This window comes from Manihot esculenta, chromosome 16 (assembly GCF_001659605.2).
Source record: "Manihot esculenta cultivar AM560-2 chromosome 16, M.esculenta_v8, whole genome shotgun sequence".
NCBI lineage: Eukaryota > Viridiplantae > Streptophyta > Magnoliopsida > Malpighiales > Euphorbiaceae > Manihot > Manihot esculenta.
This window is the reverse complement of record NC_035176.2, coordinates 33,623,889-33,643,229: the sequence shown is the minus strand read 5'-3', so window position 1 is coordinate 33,643,229 and position 19,341 is coordinate 33,623,889. Positions and strand designations below refer to the sequence as shown.

Sequence of the window (19,341 nt, the reverse complement as noted above, 5' to 3'; positions counted from 1 at the left end):
TTTTTCTATCTTCTGCCATTTAACAGAGTATATCATTACTTGATAAAAGCTTTGATAATGCCTTGCCAAATGTCGTTTTATATCCTTGTTATTAAATCACTCTTTTTATATACTTGATTAATCTATAGACCTTAAAAATAAAATATAGCATTATTTCCCATCCTTGGAAGGAAATACAGGGTAGGAAATAGATTGAATGAAAATTTTATTCCCTAATACATCCTTCATAAACTCACAAACAAAGCTATTCAATGAAGATACGATAGTAAGTAAATTTGACTCGCTTCCAAATGAAACATCCACACAATACAGAATATTATCACACTTACTTTTCCTTAAATTCCTATAATATAACTTTTCTTCCCTTAGCATCAATAAATTTAAATTCTTTCCTCAATAATTAAAAAGAAAAATCAGGTTATATAAAACCAGAATGAGCACATTAGTAACAATGTCTTTAAGCATGTACAAGAAAGCCACTGTGCAACGACCTTATATCTGATTACCTCACGAAAGAGGATTAGGCTTAATGTTATATACATCATCTGATTGTTAGCTTGATGCTTTCATAAAATTAATAATCCTACTATGCAAATTAGTGAAACCAGGTTTTTCCACTTATATGGTACTAATTCACAATTAACCAAGAGTATATTGTATGCTAAGCAATGCTACAGTTTTGTACGTTGGAGTTTTGCAGAAGAACTATTATTAAGCATCAAGTTACGTGGGGCTTATTTCTTGAAATATTTGCTCAATGGCTTGAGATGCCCAAAGCTTTAGGGATAACATCAAACAACACACTATCAAAATTTATCAAAACAAGATCCCATTTTCAAGCCCTGTAATTGCAGATTTAATTCTGTTTGTGTGCGTGTAAGTGTGCATGTTTATTTGTAAACTAGGTAAATGAAAGATCAAAAAATATAAACCTCAGGGAAACATCATCCAATGGTATGCCTTAACTGTGATAAATAGGGAGCTGTAGATTTGAACAAAATAGCACCTTCTGGTAAACTCATGGTTCGTAAGGCATCCTCTGCTTATGCTAGGCGAGCTGGATTTTGTTGACTTCCAAGCGCTCCATTTTCCTTAAATTGATTTATAGGTCATGCGAATACTCTAATTCTAGTTGGAAGTATTGACACAAGGTCAGCATATCTAAGACTGACTGTCACCTTGCTGCAAAGGAAAATAGCATTGTAGAAGATCAGTTCATGACTTCACATATGGTTTATCCAAAATATAAAGCACCCTGAAGTCGAAAACACCTTAGCACTAAATCAAATTTTAGACCAAATCATAAAGATTATTGCTAATCACTATTTAATTTTTATGAATTCAACAAACTAAACAGTAAATATAGCACAAATTGAAGCAGAAGGGATCAAAAAACCTACTGATGGGAAAATTTTCCAACATGATCATTCAAGTAATTTCAGTACAGCTAAGATCCAAATTAAACAAACCACCAATGTGTAAAAAATGAAAAATATAAAGAAGCACCTAAAAATGCACCAACCAATCAAAATCGTCCAGCACAAATCCTATCATATGGTAGGGAAGACTGTGATAAAGCGCCGAACCTATAGAATAACAGGAAAAGAAGGTAAGACATGTAAAATAGAACATTTTAGCATAAATTTACTACATCATAGATGGTAGTCAGAGCTATACTACATAGTATTATTAAAGGCGCCGGGAGGCGTTGCCTGGCACCAGGCCTTTTTTAAATTATTTTAAAGGATTTTAAGAGCAGCTCCCAATTCTTTCTCCATTCCAAACAGAACTAAGAACAGGTATATACTCCTCTTTCTTCTCTTCTTCCTTCTCCTCCCTTCCTCTACACTCTCCATACCCGACCCAACATTCTCCTTCTACTCCTCCCTTCCTTCACTAAGAAGAATTTTTTTTTCTTTTTCCATTTCTCTTATTCTCCTCTTCTCTCCCTTCTATGAGTTCTCGTTGTCCTACAGTCCTCACCACCAGCATGGTTTTTTCTCTTTTTCATTCTTTTTAAATTTGAGTTCATTATTACTTGATTAATATATTGCTATTTGCTTGGTTTTAATGTTTAATGGTTTATCATTCAATTGATAAATTTTAAAAATTAGATATTGATCATTTTGCAATTAAATGGATATGCTTAATTTGTGAATTGTGATGAACCATAAATATTAATATTTATTTAGAAATTAAAATGGGTGTTATTCATTTGTGATTTGTTATTTATTTATTTGTGAAAATTTTTATTTATTTATTTAGAAATTAGAATGTGCGTTGTTAATTTGTGATTTGTAGCTTATTTATTTGTGAAAAATGAATTATTATTTATTAATTTATAAATCAGAATGTATTTATATGTACATATCTAAAATATATTAAAATTTTAGCTTCTGTTGCTTTTTTAAAAAGACGTAACCTTTTTAAAAAGACGTCGCCTTGTCTCTCATTTAAAATGATAAGTGACCTTGTCGTCTCAGCGTTGCCTATAATACTACAAAACACTGCAATGCAAGAGCTAGGAGAACAAATCATTAACTCAACAATTTCCAACAACCATGATTTGTCCATTTATGTTAGGTTTCATCTCATACTGAAAACTAATAAATCAAATCCTAACATCAACAAGCATGCATTGTTTTTTCTTTTTAACAATTATATCAAGAGAACAAAAATTCATAATGCAAAATGAGATTTGCTAGATCGCGAGAGTACATTATGATTGTACGATTCTTTTCTTCTTCTTCTTTTCTTTTCTTTCATGTCTGATACATGCAAAGTTTTCTCCTTGCAAAGATGAACTAGAGTTACATCAAATGCCAACAACTTGTTTGTCAAACTTGCATTCACTGCTTTGAAGTTCAAAGAACTCAAAAGATGGATCTAGATGAAAACAAACAAAAAGAGCCACAAGGTCTACACCAATAGGAGAAACAAGAAAGAGCCCCCATTACTTTATATCTAGCAGGCCCAATTAACTCCTCCTAGATATTCCCATCAGGATAGTGCAAATTTGACGATAGTCACTTCAAAAGGAAGAAGGGGGAAGTAAAGGGAACTTATTCGGGCCACTATATACAAACTAAAATTTTCAGGAACCTAAAAGAGGGTTGGATTGTCCAAGACAATGTCTGTTTTGTAAACAAGGATAATCTTTTCAGAAAGAACAGCATAAATAGAAACACCAAATGTGCATGGCTTGGACTATAGAATACATATTACCACCTTACCTGTTCACGTCTGTCAACATAAGAGTGCAGAAGTTCTCCAACATAATCTATAAATCTCTGGAAGGAAATAATTGAGAAACATTCAGATGGCTTAAACGTTGCGGAAGCTCAAATGAGAAAAGACAAGTCAGGCAACCAACCTTACCATAGTATTGGAAGATAGAAGATCATTTTCAGCGTCTGGTATTGGCAAAAAGAATGGAACTGTATGTTCAAGGACAGTCATCTTTACACATAAAACATGAGTTTGAGATGCAAAATTTTTCAATTTTCTGTATGCTTCATGTATTAAATGTACCTTGAGTTTGAGATGCCCGTGCAGCCTCAAATTCTTTCTGCAAGCGCTCAAATATCATCTTGTCGGAATCCCAGTTGAAATCAATACAATAAACAAAACAAATTCCTCTAGAACATTAGTGCTCAAGAACCATAACCATTTATACTTCCATGACAGTAAATGCTGAATTTATAACCTAGCCAAAAAGATAGATAGCATGCAGCAACATGTGCTCATATGTGAAAGTATGCTGCATCACCAGGACTGTCAACAATGCATAAACTTTTTCCCTTCGCTTTCGATTAGCATTTTGACATAATTATAGACTTTCAGTAAGACATTAACCACTTTAAAAATGATGGCTTCTTGGAGGCATAAAAAGAATCGTAAATGTCAATCAAAGAACATGATAATCTACTTTAGAAAATAGATAACCTTCAAGGACTTGATTTCTCTTACCCATCCATGTTTATTCTATGGAATCCTCTTTTCCTTCAATATTTCTATGAAATTGTGCGTGTTAAAATCTGAGCATCATTAATGTTTAATATTTTATAACTCTCTATAGCCAGCAAAAGCTATTAGGAAGAATGATGTTGATTAACTCAGGTAGCAGGAACATGATTTTGCATACACAAACACAGATGTGTGTTTCCATCCATATATCCAATGGATTTCACAATCCTAGGAAATTATAAGAAGTTCCAAGGAAGCACATTGATGAAGGGTGAGCAATTTCTTTAACAACTCACTAGGAAAGTTATACGTAGATAGACGCTCTGACAATTCCCCATGCCGCTTGAGAACATTTGCAACTACCAATAAGAAACATAAGCTCGTAGAAATAAGTACCAAAAAATAAAACCATATTAGAAAAAATCTTTAACAAAGAATCAAGTAGGGAGCAATGATAGATACATCTAGCTCGTGTGGTTTCCAACCGAATATCTTCCCCTTGCAAGAAATTCTGCAGCATAACAGGACACTACAAAAATCACTAAAAGGGGAGGAAAAGCATAACCAATTCATGAATCCTTCTTGGAGAAAAAAAAACATATATATAATTATCACTTCTCCCACGATTTGGTATGGACGCATCGGAACCATTTCAAATTGCTGCATAATCTTGACATACATTAATCATTGATTCATAAACATATTAGCAGTTATGAATTCGATTGAATAATAAGAATTTCAAAGAAATTATTAAGATTAGATACAGAAAACGAAACGGATTGGTTTGCTAATTAGATGATAGAAAACATGAGTCCAATTCCAAATCAATGTGATGTAATCAGCCAAACAGAAACTCCATAAGAACGATAAATATGGTAAAATGGGAAAAGTGACCTTGCGAGAAGAGTCTCCTAGAACTGGGTTCTTCTCTTGCCTCTTCTTCAGCGACTCTTCAGTGTCATTGTCCATTGATGCAGCTAAGTTTTACTTGGAGGAGGGTGGGAGGTAGATTTTGAATAACATACACATCACCCGCCCAAAATTGAGACACAAACAGTTTTATTATCATTATTTATAAAAGGTGATGCACGGCAAAATTCATTCACTTTGATTTTTTTATTTTAAAAAATATATTAAAATATTCTCAAAATTTTAAAAAATATAATAATTAATTATTTTATTAATTTTAATTATTAAATATTATATTATTTAAATTTTTTTAAAATAAAAATTAAAAATCAAAAGAGTAAAACAGAAATTTATAAGATTTACTCAAATGAGTATGTTACGAGTAGTGCTATTATTCGATTCTTATAATATAAAAAACTCTATTAATTTTATAAATATATCTACTATTTAATATTTTTATATTGGAAATTTTTTAGAATTTTATATAATATTTAATAATTAAAATTACAGGTATATTAATAAATAATTTTTAAAAAATTTTATTAATATTTTAATATATTTTTAAAATCAAAATATTAAATAAAATTTTTTAGACTAAATATTTTTTTATATAAAATATTGTTCCTACGATCACAATTTTCGTTCAGAGAGATCACATTCACATATAATTAGGATAGTTAGATCCGACACGGTCCAGGATTGCCCGAAATCAAAACCGTTTAAGAGTCCAAACTGAATTGAAATTGTGATGCTAAGAGTCGGGCACATTTCACTCACGTCCTTTAAACCAAATTACTGATTAATCTAAAAATTCATTTTAATTCACTCTTTAGAACAAACCAATCATTAAATTACATAAAATCTGTTTAGTTTGACTTAATTCAATCACTAAAAGGCATTGAGTCGACACTCATTCATTCTCTACTAAAAAACACATAAATCTTAAATTAAAACGAATCAAACGACGGTAAACAATTTTCAACATAAAATGAAATCAAAATAATTTATTTCATTTGTTAACACAAAAAAATTCATTTATTTCAAGTCATCTTTATTCTGAACCTTTATTATATGATCTTTCTAATTATAAACTCAAACTCCTACACAATTTCAAACTATTTTTTTACCAAAAAATGTTAATGAGGAATAAATATCAAGTAATTTATAATATAATTACATTAGGTAAAAATATATTTAAAACATTAAATTATATAAGTGGACTTAAAATGTTTTAATTCATTTGAAATTTGATAAGTAATTTTGTATTTTTAAAATTGAACACTTAAATCTCTCTATAAATCGGTCCAAATTAAGAGAAGATCTTGTCATTTATTTTTACAATTAAAAATATAAAAATATTTTTATTTTTTTTTAAATAAATAAACTACACTTTAATTATTAAATTTTTACATAATTAATTAATAAATCTCTAATTTTTAAAATCGCCCACTTAAATTCATTTATAATCAATATATTCTTATTTATTATAATTTATAGAATGAACGTTCAATTCTCTATCAACTTTTATGTATAATATCTCAATTAACTAATTTTTAATCCTTTTTATTCTTTAATTTTTATTCATAAAATACTTCAATACTTATAATTTCAAAATTTACAAGAAAATATTTATAATTTCAGTTATTTTTAAATGATATTAATTAATTTTTAAGTAGATTATAAATTTGTATAAAGAGTATTTTAAGATTAAATTATACTTTTAAAATTTTCATCATTCACTAATTTTGAGTTAATATCTATAATAGATAAAACAAATTATAATTTTAGATAGATTAAATATAGAGATTTAAGAATTCAGTTTTACAAATATAATAACTGATCCATTAATTACACTAAAATTTAGAGATTAAATTATAATTTATATATATTTTTATCACTCACGATAGAAAGAATTTAAGTGTTCATGATGATATTTTAAATATTTAAAATGTTTATTCTTTAGTTTACTAAGAGTGTTTTTAATTTAGATGAATTAATTATATAAAAATTTAAATATTTAATTTTAAAAATATAAAAATTAATTTATTAATTAAATTAAATTTAAAAATTAAAGTATAATTTATTTAAATAAAATTTCAAAATCATATCTACAGGAATTGATGTTAGCTGGCATGCTTGATTTTAAGTCAAAAGTTAGTTTATTGGACTTGAATAGTAGAAAGAAGTTTAAAAAATTTATCATAAACATCCGGGGATTAAATTTGTAGAATTGTTGCAATGGAAAACTTAAAGAGGAGTTGGAGTATTTGGATTGAACACTATAAAAGAGTTTTGAACTCCAGCTTCTTCCTCTAATTTTTAAGAAGCACAACCCATTACTCATGCAATCTCAAAATCCACCGTAAGATCCATACATTAAACTTAATGTGGATGTGGGTTATGAATAAATGTGGCATTACAATTGGATGTTGGGATTCTCACCAAAAAGTGGTGGATTTGTGTTGCCGCATAATCCCAAACATATAGGATCTTCTTATGTTAGGCTGTTTGACATGCAGAAAAGCTCTCATCTTTGCAACTATTATAAAATTTTCCAACATGCAACTAGAGTCTAGACAAAGATTCAGCCATTGTCATAAGAGAATTAGTATTAAATTTTACAGGACAATAAAAAATTATATATATTATTTTGAATGTAATTAAAAAAAACATAGTACGTTGTTATCTTGCTTTATTTTTATTATATATTCAATGTATCCATGAAATGCTGTCATATGTACAAACTTTATACTTTTAATTTTCCTTTTATTTGTTTTCAATTAATTGTATTTATAAATATAAGTAAAAATAATGCAAACAAAAAGTTAGTTAATTATGAAAAATTAAAAAGAATTATATATATAAAATTACATGGAACGCAAGTTAAAAGATTAGTTATTAAAATTAATAAAATTTACATAATTTATTTATGCTAATAGCCATAGTTTTTCTTTTTCCCAAAATCCTTCATTCAATTTTCAATTATAAATTAGTGTTGAATGAAATTATTTTTTAAATATAAATTATTTAAAAATTATACTATATGAATTATTAATTTCAATAGTTACTTTAAAAATACATATTTAAGTTTGTTTGCATGATGAATTAAACCCTAAATATAACCAAAAGTAAATTACTAATTACAATGAAATTAGATAGTACCACAAAATTTACAAACAAAAATAGGAAAAATGAAGGAAAAGAAAACCATAAAAAATAAGTTAAACACGTTTACACTTGAAAGAAACAAGAAGCTGAGACCTTGCGAGAGGCGAGCTACCGAGAAAGAAGAAGAAAGGAAGGGAGAGAGAAAAAAGAAAAAAAAAATTAGCAGGGATCGAGTCGAGCTAAACAAAGCAAAGCTCTCCCTCTGTATGTAAATCAGCTAAAGTAGAATTTAAGGAAAAGAAGAAGAGCGCAAATAGAGAGAAAGCGCAAAGAATCGAAAATCCCAAGTGAGTTGGAGGCTGTAGGTTTCTCTGCAATTTGTGAAGTTGGTGAAGGTCAGAGTTTCGCTAATCTTTAAACCTTAATCTCACACTCTACAGTTTAGTTTTTCACACTTTCTTCGCAATTCCAATTTCGTCTGCAATTGGTGCTATTTTCTTAACTCAATCTCCCAGCTCCACTGATCTTTCTTTCTCAACTTCAATTTTCTAAATTTGAAGTTTCCAGCTTTTAAATTCTCTCAAAAGTTTCAATACGGGCGGGGGGTAGGGAAGGTGGATTCAATCTCTCAAGTGCTACACTTTTACGGTTCGTGCAGTTACGAGCCATCAACTTTGATGATTCAAACTTAGGGTTTTGATTTATTGTGTGTTTGAATCAATTTGGTTTGATTTCGGGCTTTTTGATAAGCTTAACCACTGACTTTGATCTCTAGGGTTTTGGCTTTTTCGCAAACATGAGATTTGGGTTCGCATTGTATTGTTTCTGGGCGGGTGAATTTTGGGTCATTTGGAAACATAAATAACCTTTTTCTTTTTGGTTATTGAGGTTTTAATTCTTCTGTGCATACTGTTTCGTGTCTTTTTTTTTTTTCTTGACATATACAGAGCGTGAGAGTTTATTTGCATTGAATTGATATGCGGCTGGGTGAATTTGTGATTGTTTGGAAGCCGTTATAAAGTATTTTGGTGTGTTTACTGAGGGCGTAGGGGTCTTGTGATTCTTTTGGATGGTGTAGAAATCTGTTTGTTGAGAGATGCAACCTCAGCAGAGCTCCAGAATTGATTTGGTTGAACTGAAAACTCAGATATCGAAGAAGGTTGGGGTTGAGAGGTTCAAGAAGTATTTTCATTACTTGACTAGGTTCTTAAGTCAGAAGCTGAGCAAAAGTGACTTTGATAAGTCATGCTTTCGCCTGCTTGGAAGGGAGAATCTTCCCCTGCACAATCAGCTTATCCGTTCCATCTTGAAGAATGCATGTCAGGCCAAGACCCCACCAGCAATTTATGAGTCAGGTCCCACAAAATCTGCAATTCAGATAGCAAAACGTTCTCCTGCTAGAGAAGATGGACATGAACAAAGTGGATCCCTTCTTCCAAATCAGAATCAAAATGCGTCTATTTGGTCAAATGGGGTTTTGCCCATGTCGCCACGGAAGATTAGGTCAGTGATGCGTGATCGTAAGCCCCGAGATAGACCTAGCCCACTTGGGCCAACTGGAAAAGTTGAATGTGTCTCACATCAATCAACTGGAGTAGAAGATGTTGGCAGCAAAGTTATTATGGATAATGGGGGGTTGCCTCCATGTGATTATCAGAGACCATTACAGCATCTTCAAGCAGTTGCTGAGCAACCTAAGAATGAAAGTGAAGGGTTGTTCCATCAGCCATTTGAAAAACAATCAATACATAGCAAAGATCAGATCACGTTTGTTGAAGATGGGGAAGAAGTGGAGCAAGCAAACCACTTTACTTTCTCTAGAAATTCATTACTTGCGCCTCTTGGAGTACCTTCTTATTCTGCTACTGCAGGTCGGGCTCGCAAAACTATGCCAGCAACAAACTGTGGTGATTATATTAGCTGTTGTGAAGGCGGTGTTCTGTCGAGTACAGAGGTGCTGCGGAAACGCATGGAGCAGATTGCAGCTGCGCAGGGCATTGGAGGGGTTTCAATGGAATGTGCAAATATGCTGAATAATATGTTGGATGTGTACTTGAAGAAGTTGATCAGATCTTGTGTTGAGTTGGTAGGAGCAAGGTCTCCAGATGATTCAAGAAAGCACCCCATCTATAAGCAGCAGGTTCAAGGCAAAGGGATCAATGGAATGTGGCCAAGTAATCACTTACAGGTGCAGGCCAATAGTGGACCTGTGGAAGTTATGCGTGAGCAGAGGACTCGTTGTGCAATATCTTTGCTTGATTTCAAAGTTGCAATGGAGCTGAATCCACAGCAGCTTGGTGAAGATTGGCCATTGCTGCTGGAGAAAATCTGTACACATGCGTTCGAGGAATGAAACATTTCCATGAATATTTGTTGTGCCAAAGCTGCAATTGGGCATGGCTGTCCTGGTTCAGAGGCCTTGATAACTGTTGTTGGAAGTGTTGATGAACATGTTCTGTTTGGATTGCCATGATGAACTACATGGTTCCGCCTTCAGATGGAGCTCGGCCCTTGCAAGATGAAATTGTGGTATTGAGTATCCAAATGTCTGTTTTCCTCCTGCAGAGCCTGTGGGAATAAGGAAACTAACTATTTAAAAGCAACCATGCAATGGAAACTTTTAAATAGAATGCCCATGATCGATTGCTGTGTTGTATGATAAGCATCAGCATTGGCTGACTTGTGCCATCACTACAGATCTGAAGTTCATCTATGCAATTTACAGCCTATGAAAAGGAAATCTAAGACAGTTTTGCAGGGATACTCTTGTGTAGCTTGGGGAAAGGTAAAATCGCTGGTGTAAGAGCTATAGAGTTGCTCTTTATGTATTTTTAATCTGATAATTGATTGGAATTCCAATATGAATAAAACATTAATATCCACTGACTTTTCCTTGTGCTTTAGATTTGCTTTTGCAACTACGTAACACCTATATAATCTAAATGCTTAGTTATTACTGAATCATTCTGTGTTTGTCTGGAGACTTAGCTTCTAATTAGTCATTCAAAAAGCTGTTGATGCAGTAAAGCTACTTAATCTAAAATCATATGTATGAGAAGGAGATGTACAATTTTCGTCTTGCGCAGAAGCATGAGATAAGCATAGAAGCGTTTGAATTTTGAAATCTGGCTAATCTTAAACAGGCTGTTTGGCAGAACTTAACATATTGGTCAAAACTGAAGTTGTTACTGAGTCTAATGTTGGTGTCAATCTTCTGTAATTCATTTTATAGAGATATATTTGGATACACATAAATGCTCCTGCAGATTATAGAACAGCTGCAACTCAGAGTGTTTATGGAAGATACTCTAATAGTCAGGTGTGATTTATCATCAGACTACAGGACAATCCATCTGATTTCCACCTTGATGTTTGAAAATTAATTATCTTTGCATCTCGGGGAGGTGGAAAACTGAGAGTAAAGAAACCAGCAAACAAGTTTCTCTTTCAGTCGAGGCTAAATTGAAGTAGCTTTGCTTCAGATTGGGCGTTGCTGTGCAAACCTACCAATTGAGTTTACTGGAGTCACCATTGCTTGGACTTCATTGGCGGAGCTTGTAATCTTTATATTGTGCCAATACCGAGAATATATGGAGTGGATTGACCAGTATGGTTGAGGGTTTATATAGTAGATATAGACTATTGTGCCTTTCTGGGATTTTAATAAAAATTGGCTATAGATTATGTATGCAGTAAAGTTGCGTGTTCAAATTAACCAACAGTTTATTGGGGCTAGTTCTGCATGTAGACCAAAATGTAAGCAGTACAGTCATGCAAGCTTCTTAAATCTAGAAAATCTAATCAATTCATATGCATGTAAAAGTTGTAAGGTCTTCTTGCTTTGCTATAATTGCTTGACTGGCACCATGAATTCCTCCTACGTTGTATGAATTTATCCTGAAAATTTCATTTCGATTGGAATTTGGTTATTCATCATATATGTGGATCCCCTCTAAGCCTCCACGGCTGAATGATTAAAGCATCCAACTCACAATTAGTGAATTCTTAGGTTCAATTCCTACTGTACGGGGTTGAATGTGTCATAACTTGGAGCAAACTAGCCTGCGTTGTCTATATGCTGGGGGAATGAACAAAATTAGGATATTCTCATACAAAATGATTGAATAAAGATTTGTGCTTTCTGCTTTCTTTCTTCTATTTCACTGATATTGAATATCTCAAGTTATGTCGGAGGGGTGGTGAGGAAACTAAAGATGCCTGAAAGGTAACTGTTTGTAGCTTGGTTAAAGGTAATATCACTTTCAACATCTCATGCATTGTAATTGCAGCACAGCAGGTCATACATCTAGAAAGCATTGTGCATTATTTCTTATACTCTCTTAAAGGAATACAGAATGAATATTGTCAAAGTTTATAGTTTTGTTGTGTCTTGCTTTAGCAGTGAATATGGAAGAACTGCTGTTGTTTGTTCTCTAGATTCTGTGCTTCTGTGCTGTTATTTTGTTACCTCTGCAAAACCCATAGGAGATAATTCTTTGAGATTTGGCTGAACTTTTAAGGGTTGGAAGTGATGTTGGAATTTTATTCTTGCTAGTTGTTAGGACATAGATGGCAACAACGATCCATATAGCCTAATGCTAACTAGTTTGAGATTGATGTTGTTTATTATGGTAGTCATTAGAATATCTGCAATGTTGGAATTAATGAGAAAAATGGGATCAGGAAGAGATTCATGAGTCAATCTGAAAAGGATAGGAAGTTGTTGATATTGCTCCAACGGAACCTGAAGGAATAGAAAGTTTGTTGTCCCAAAAGGAAACGAGGATTATGGCTGAAATCTTCTACACTATACTTACATTCAGAGTGTTTTCAATAATTAGATGACTCCTAAAGATTCATTAGCTCAATTTATTACCTGATTGCTCTTGTATGCACAGAAGGATTCAACATCTATTTGTTATTGCAGGTTATCATATTCACTTGCTTCTTTCTTGGAGTTCTCATTAATTAGTGTTTCCACCATGCCTGTGTATTTTAACCGTTCATCATGCCAAAAAAATACTGGCTTGCGGCTTTCTGGGATTGATCAGGGACATCGTTGTAGAGTCTAAGAACTAAATTCTGTCATTTCATTTATTATCATTTGGGCCATTAAAGCCAGCTTTGTTGCTACAATATCCTTTTAGGACTGGTCTTTTCAACTGTTTATCATGCTCTAAATGACCCTTATTGTCAATTGATCAGAGAAGCAGAATTTTATTTTTAATATTTTCTTTTGCATCATTTTATAATAATATGCCAGGGAGGAAGCAGTGGAAAATCAATTAGAATGATAGCTGAAGCTTATTAAATTGTTTTTACAGTCTTGATCACATTTTTCTACCATTTTCTTCATTATAGACCTAAAGTATTTTGCATTGCAGTATAAAGGTAAGGTGTTTCAGCAGTTCCTTGGATTTCCCCTCTGGAAATTCTATTAGAACAATTACTGAGGCTTATGAGCTCAATTTTTCCAGTTTTGATTACATTTTTTCTATTCTTTACTTTATAGACCATGTTTGGTACACAGTAATATAATGTAATGCAATCAAATTTTCTATTGAAATACGGTCTACCAAACATCTTTGGCGCTGCATTATAAGGTGAGGTTTTTCAGCAGTTCCTTTGGATTTCCCCTCTGGAAACTACAGGAAATTAGGAGAGGGTGTGATTTCATTGCAACTTTTATGAAAATGAGTTTCTTTGCTGATGTACACACAAAGTGCAGATTTAGATGTGCAAATAGAACTTGGGTGTTTTGGCTGTCCCTTTCTGTAGCATATTGGAGGGCAGATCATTGTGCATTACGCAGCAGGAACTGAATAACTAGCAGAATAGAAATTTCAGTTTGTCCAGCTTCCAGCAGTCCATCAGGGATTTGTGATGGACTAGCTGAACGATTTGAACCAGGCTTCGGAATTGCAAATTGGAGATGAGGCAAATGCGAATGTGGAAGGAAAGCCATGTGAATTGTGAAGCAATACAATAAAAAAGCATGTTATATTTAAAAGAATTTCCTTACAAACTATATATTATAGTTTTTCATACATAAGATCTTGCTAAAAGTCCATTGCTGGCTGATGGTGTTGTCAACTAATGCCAAGTTGGGGCTGTCCCCTTTGTAGTAGAAAAAGCAGACCTAATTAATTTCTTAGAGAAATGACAAAAACAAACCCAGAAATACAGGATAATCTTAGTAATTCTGCAAGACGAGCATCCTTTTTTTTTGTTTGTCGAAAAAAGGATTTCCTCTCCAATGTATACCCTTCTATAACCACTTGCCTTTTCAGGGGCAAGGAAAGGAAAAGACGGTTAAAGGGCAGAATATCATTTCATTGAACAAGGAAAGCACTTTTTCTACTTATATTAATGTGAGATAAAACAGATGTTAAACCATACATTTTAAGGAGTAAGGAATCCTATTGTCGGTCCAGAGAATGCTGCCCTAGTTTGTATTTAGCTACTCCGTAAGGAGCGCCTTTGTCAGTGGCTGTAAAGGTCAGGATCAACTTGCTTCACGCATGCAAAGTTACTTTGCCAAGAGATTATCCCTCATCTCCAAAACAAGTCATCACGAGAAGTAAATTGCCAACTCCTAGAAAAAAGTGACGCATTCAATTCAGAAACAGTATTTGTATAATAAAAGACAGCACAGCAGATAAATTCCATTCACCAGGTTCTATTTTATAAATGAGAAGTTCTCGATGTGAAGGCAATGGTGCCCGAGTTTATTAGTCTATTGACATAAAAGAGAGTTGATATGTACAGAAAAGAAAATGATCTCCATTTTTCTCAAAATATATATATAATGAAAAAAAATGATGCAGGAGATGTACTTAGTTTGGACAAAATAAAGTCAGTCTCAAACATCCAATTATTGATTGACTGCTGGTGGTGATGCTGGTGAGGATGAGGGCACTGCCGATAACTTGCAAACGGGGCACCAGTTCTTAAGCCTCAACCATTGATGTATGCAGGCCACATGATACCTATGCTCACATTTCAATCTCCCCACTTCATCTCCAGCAGCATATTCCTCCTGCAATAGAAACATAAGGTCGAAATGGGTGAGTTCAATGAAGTTGGCAAATGAACACATTCTGCCATGCTCAAATGCAATCTGGGTAAATTGCAACAACCCAACTCTTTTCTTTACCTTTTCACAAAAGCTATTTAAAAATATGTGTCCATACACAAACCCAAACTTAATCAGATTTAAACCACTCAAGTTAAGCCAAGCACATTTGAATTAAAACCAGAAAAGAGATTGCTTCTACGGTTCTACATCTACATAATTTGGTTTGATTTGGCTATATTGCTTCTAAATAACGACATAGAAGATAAAAAAAATAAAGGATATATTTCGGCTTGTTTAAAAAAAGGACCTGACAGATACTGCATTTGGCATGAGCATTTTCCCCACAAAAGTCCAAAGTAGCATCCACCGGGGATGCTGACTGATAGATGCTAATCTCAAGGCATTCTGACAATGCTTCCTCAGTTAGTGCTGTGCTCACCGTACCCATCCTTTCTTCTAGAGCTAATAACTCCTGTAGAGACAACAGTAAAATACAGACACGTTAGAATATCTAAAGAAAATTGAGTACTTTGTAGCTTAGTTAATAAAGTTTTGTTCTTTATGCTGAGTGAAGCTCATGAACAACAAAGCAAAATGAAACACAAGGTAAAAGGCTAAGGAAAAAATGTGAGAAGCAAATCCATATATATTAATGCAATCAGAAACAGGAACACACCTCATATGACATATTATCAATATCCAATCTCATGTCTCTATGCTGGTCATAGAAATTCAGCCCATTAAGAAACATATTAGTCTCCAGAACAAGTAATTGCTGCCATATAAGGGAAATGAGTCAGAAATAAATGCACAAACTGGTCAATGTCTAAATGCTGAAAGATGACCTACCTCATAGGTTAGCTCTTCATCTTGTTCAACCCTCTCAAGTGCCTGTAACATCTGCCCGAATAAATTAATCATTAATCATCAAACCCTCCTCCCCAATTATGTAAACAAAATTTGATTCATGTTAACATGGGGAAGGAAAGAAAATGACACAATATCACATGGACTAATTACCTCAGCAATTCCATCCATATTGAAGTGCTGGAAGTTCTCCACACTAGATTGGATGTTGACAACTTCTGCAGGATTGGATGACCTAATGCCCCAAAAACTCTCATGGCTACTACCAGGTAGACCATAAGACCTTGAGAGATTTTGGGAGGATTCTGTAGAGAGTTGATGTGATGAAGTAGGAGAATTCAAATCAATGGACAAAATAGGCTGAGACATTTGTGGGATTACATGGGGCTCATTTGGTGATAGATTATTTCCACTTTCTTGATTAGCAACCTTGGTCCAAGTGTAACCAACTGATCTTCGAGTCCTAACTGATGCAGGACCATCATCCTGGTTGGAAGGTGCATTTCTGGTTCTTCTTGAATCGGAAATTGAGATACCGTAGCTAGAACTAGAATGCCGCCCTTCCAAAGATGACTCGCTTATTTTCTTTCCTCTAGCAGAGAAACTACTTTCTCCACCAGTGATTCTCTTGTTAGTTGTTTCTTTTCGTCTAATGAGATTTGAATCTGATGTTGAAGATCCTGTAGGGAAGGCGTGCAACACTGAACTGCATCTAACGTTTCTCATACCATACCTGTGTGGACTAGCACGAGTCCCTTGACTTGAGGTTTTAGATATCAATAGAACAGGCGAGCGTACAGATACATCTGGTTTACCTATTCCTAATTTCTGATATAAATTCCTATGAGATCTTGTGCTGGGTGTACTAGAGCTACCAACTTCCATTGAGGTGCTCTCACTAGGCCCAGCATCATCAGATTCAGAGCCAAGACCTTGTTGGATCTTTCTAGGAGGAGTTACAAATTTTGGCAGTTCAGGATCATCTTGAAAACTAACAGCCTCACATGGATCTCTTTCTGGCTGAGAAGTCCGCCTTTTCCGAGGTCCTGCAAAAGATTTCCCAAGATTGCTGGTTGCGGAGAAGGTCCTAGAAGAACTTCCAATTATTTCCTTGCCATTTGACAGAGAACGTAATGATTGCCTTGAAGATTGGGCTTTCTCTGAATAACTGATTTGCGTACATTTAGCAGAGTTTAGCCTCCCACTAGTACACCCAATGCGGTTGCAAAATTGAGCATTTTGGTCTTTATCATTGGCACTATCATTCAAATCAAGGGTAGATCCCTTTCTAGAGACAACCAGCCCATCACCAGCTCTTTTACCAGAACACTCGTCCATGACTAATGATGTACAATCCCTCAAGTCTGTGACAGTGAAAATATAATACTTAAGAAAAGAAAAACTTCTACTTGGTGATTCACTAAATTGTTTAAAATCGCAGAAAAAAGTTGCAAAACTTTGTATCAATGAAAAGAAGCAAACCAATAATCACAGCACCTCAATATACACAAGTTAGCATATAAGCAAAGGCCAAACTTAGTGCCAAAGTTTGCATTAAAGACATCCACATACCTTAGACCAAATTAGAGATCTTGCAAGTGCCAAAAAGTAAAATCTTTAGCAATACCAAGACTACAATAATTAGAAAATCAATTCACATCCAATCATACAGGAAAATGTAAAAACATCATTGGATCAAATTTTTTCATGTAGTTCACCAAAGCACTTAAACTATTAAGTGGAAGGTGGAGATTCCTATCTTACCCAAGATACTTTCAAATTACAACTGCTCAACTTCAAGTGCTATTTCTGCAGTAATGACTATCATTAAAGTTTCTTCCATTCATTATATATTGATACATTTTCCTATAAGTTTCTGTGCAAAGCATAGTAGATGCTACCATATGTAGCATTAAGTCATTACTACTATTAAGAATGAACATTCTACATGTTGAAAATGCTTCCAATACTTCATTGAGAAATAACAGAAACATTTTGAACAAAAAAAAAGGATACAGAATATCAATGTGGATCAATGATAGAAAATGTATGATTAAGCAGTGGATAATCACAGATAATAGAACTCATTCTCACCTCAAGTTATCAAAAACCAAGATATAATCCACACACTTGAATTCATCCCATGTTTTCACTCCTTTGGCTTATGGAAAGGAAACTGTTAAAGTTTAGGAATTGTTCCGATCGTCATAATCACAGACATAGCAAAGACAAAAGCCTAAAATTCCTCATTAACCAAACAAATAAAAAATGTTGTAACTGAGGAAACCCTCTACCTAGCATTAAAAAAGAGGATGAAAACCAATCAAGAGGAATTGAAATGGAGTTCACGAATTACATTTAACTAACCAATTCATATTCAGTTTAAGTATGATGTTAAGAAAGGAACAAACCCAATAAAAATGGGTCTCATCGTTTTTGTAGGAATCACAGCTAATTCTCCACACAATTAACAACACTTTCTTTTTATTCCTAAAAATAAGGACTCTTCCTCCGTGATTCAAGGGATCATAAAAGCTGAACTTCATAAAATATATAGAGAGAGAGAGCAACATCCTCTATGATAAAAACATCCCGACTTTCACAAATACAAAAGCAACCACAAAACAAATTCGATTACCATCAGAATCATATTGAAAGAAAAAGGAAAGAACATCAACTGTTAATTTTCGTAAGAAACAAACAGAAAATTGAAGGAAACAAAAACGTAAAATTCGAATAACGGGAAGGCATCTAATCGATTTTTTAATGGAAAAAAAAAAATAAATGCAATATGCATACTACCTTTGCTTTGGGTTTGTGCACAGAAGGATAGAGAGAGGTTAAGGGGGCGTTTAAGAGAAAGGAGGAGAAACCAAATTCGCGTTTGAGTTAAAAAAGAAGAGCCCATGGCGAGGCAATGCGAATTTTTATTTTATTTATTTAAACAAAAAAATAATAATAATCCAGTGGAGCTTGCCGTCCCATGAACTAAAGGATTCGATGCGCGCGTGAGACGAGTCAAGGATCAACGGCTATAGCGAAGCCAAGGTCCGGTTCTGATGGTAATTCGGTTGAGTTCAATTTTCTCTTTCTTATTGAATTAAAAATCGAACCAGAATTGTTTGATTTTACGTAATTCTATATCAAATCAACTTTATTTTTTTTTCCAATAAAAACAAAAATAGTTAATTCAATTAAATTAGAAAACATATGATTTGATCTAATGTCCTTAATTTCAAAATCTAAACAAAAAAAAAAATTCAATCTACAATTATGATTAATATTTAAAGAAGCACGTAGAGGTTGGCTTTTAAGTTCCGAGATTCTTATGAATTTTTTTTCCACCTACCATGAATTTAATCTTTTTTTAATTATTTTTAAGAAAGAAGAAACTTTGGAGTTTGTTGGGATCA

General features: G+C 33.4%; 3 protein-coding genes across 8 annotated transcripts; 1 reads left to right on the top strand and 2 right to left on the bottom strand.

Annotated features, from left to right (window-relative positions):
* Window positions 1-1,109: 1,109 nt before the first annotated feature.
* LOC110603325 lies at window positions 1,110-4,994 on the bottom strand. The gene is made up of 9 exons (XM_043951763.1): window positions 4,861-4,994; window positions 4,429-4,477; window positions 4,278-4,325; window positions 3,532-3,603; window positions 3,379-3,464; window positions 3,234-3,290; window positions 2,815-2,886; window positions 1,523-1,641; window positions 1,110-1,182 (listed from the first exon to the last, which is right to left on the bottom strand). The coding sequence occupies exons 1-9, from the start codon at window positions 4,933-4,935 to the stop codon at window positions 1,110-1,112; spliced, it is 651 nt and encodes a 216-aa protein (XP_043807698.1). The 5' UTR covers window positions 4,936-4,994.
* Window positions 4,995-8,107: 3,113 nt separating this feature from the next.
* On the top strand, window positions 8,108-10,886 carry LOC110604106. Its single transcript, XM_021742205.2, has 2 exons — window positions 8,108-8,378; window positions 8,931-10,886. The coding sequence occupies exon 2, from the start codon at window positions 9,080-9,082 to the stop codon at window positions 10,334-10,336; it is 1,257 nt and encodes a 418-aa protein (XP_021597897.1). The 5' UTR covers window positions 8,108-8,378; window positions 8,931-9,079; the 3' UTR covers window positions 10,337-10,886.
* A 3,067-nt stretch (window positions 10,887-13,953) lies between these two features.
* Window positions 13,954-18,885, bottom strand: LOC110603830 (probable E3 ubiquitin-protein ligase HIP1). 6 transcript variants are annotated; one of them, XM_021741764.2, is made up of 7 exons: window positions 18,731-18,885; window positions 16,082-17,292; window positions 15,911-15,961; window positions 15,738-15,836; window positions 15,369-15,533; window positions 14,820-15,022; window positions 13,954-14,578 (listed from the first exon to the last, which is right to left on the bottom strand). In XM_021741764.2, exons 1-6 carry the CDS (start codon window positions 18,834-18,836, stop codon window positions 14,858-14,860), a joined length of 1,797 nt encoding a protein of 598 aa, XP_021597456.1. In that variant the 5' UTR covers window positions 18,837-18,885; the 3' UTR covers window positions 13,954-14,578; window positions 14,820-14,857. The 6 variants fall into 6 exon arrangements, with proteins under 6 accessions (XP_021597456.1, XP_021597460.1, XP_021597455.1 ...); XM_021741768.2 differs by lacking the exon at window positions 13,954-14,578 and adding an exon at window positions 18,023-18,104 and having other exon boundaries at window positions 14,638-15,022; window positions 18,731-18,808; XM_021741763.2 differs by lacking the exon at window positions 13,954-14,578 and having other exon boundaries at window positions 14,638-15,022.
* Between the last annotated feature and the right edge of the window lie 456 nt (window positions 18,886-19,341).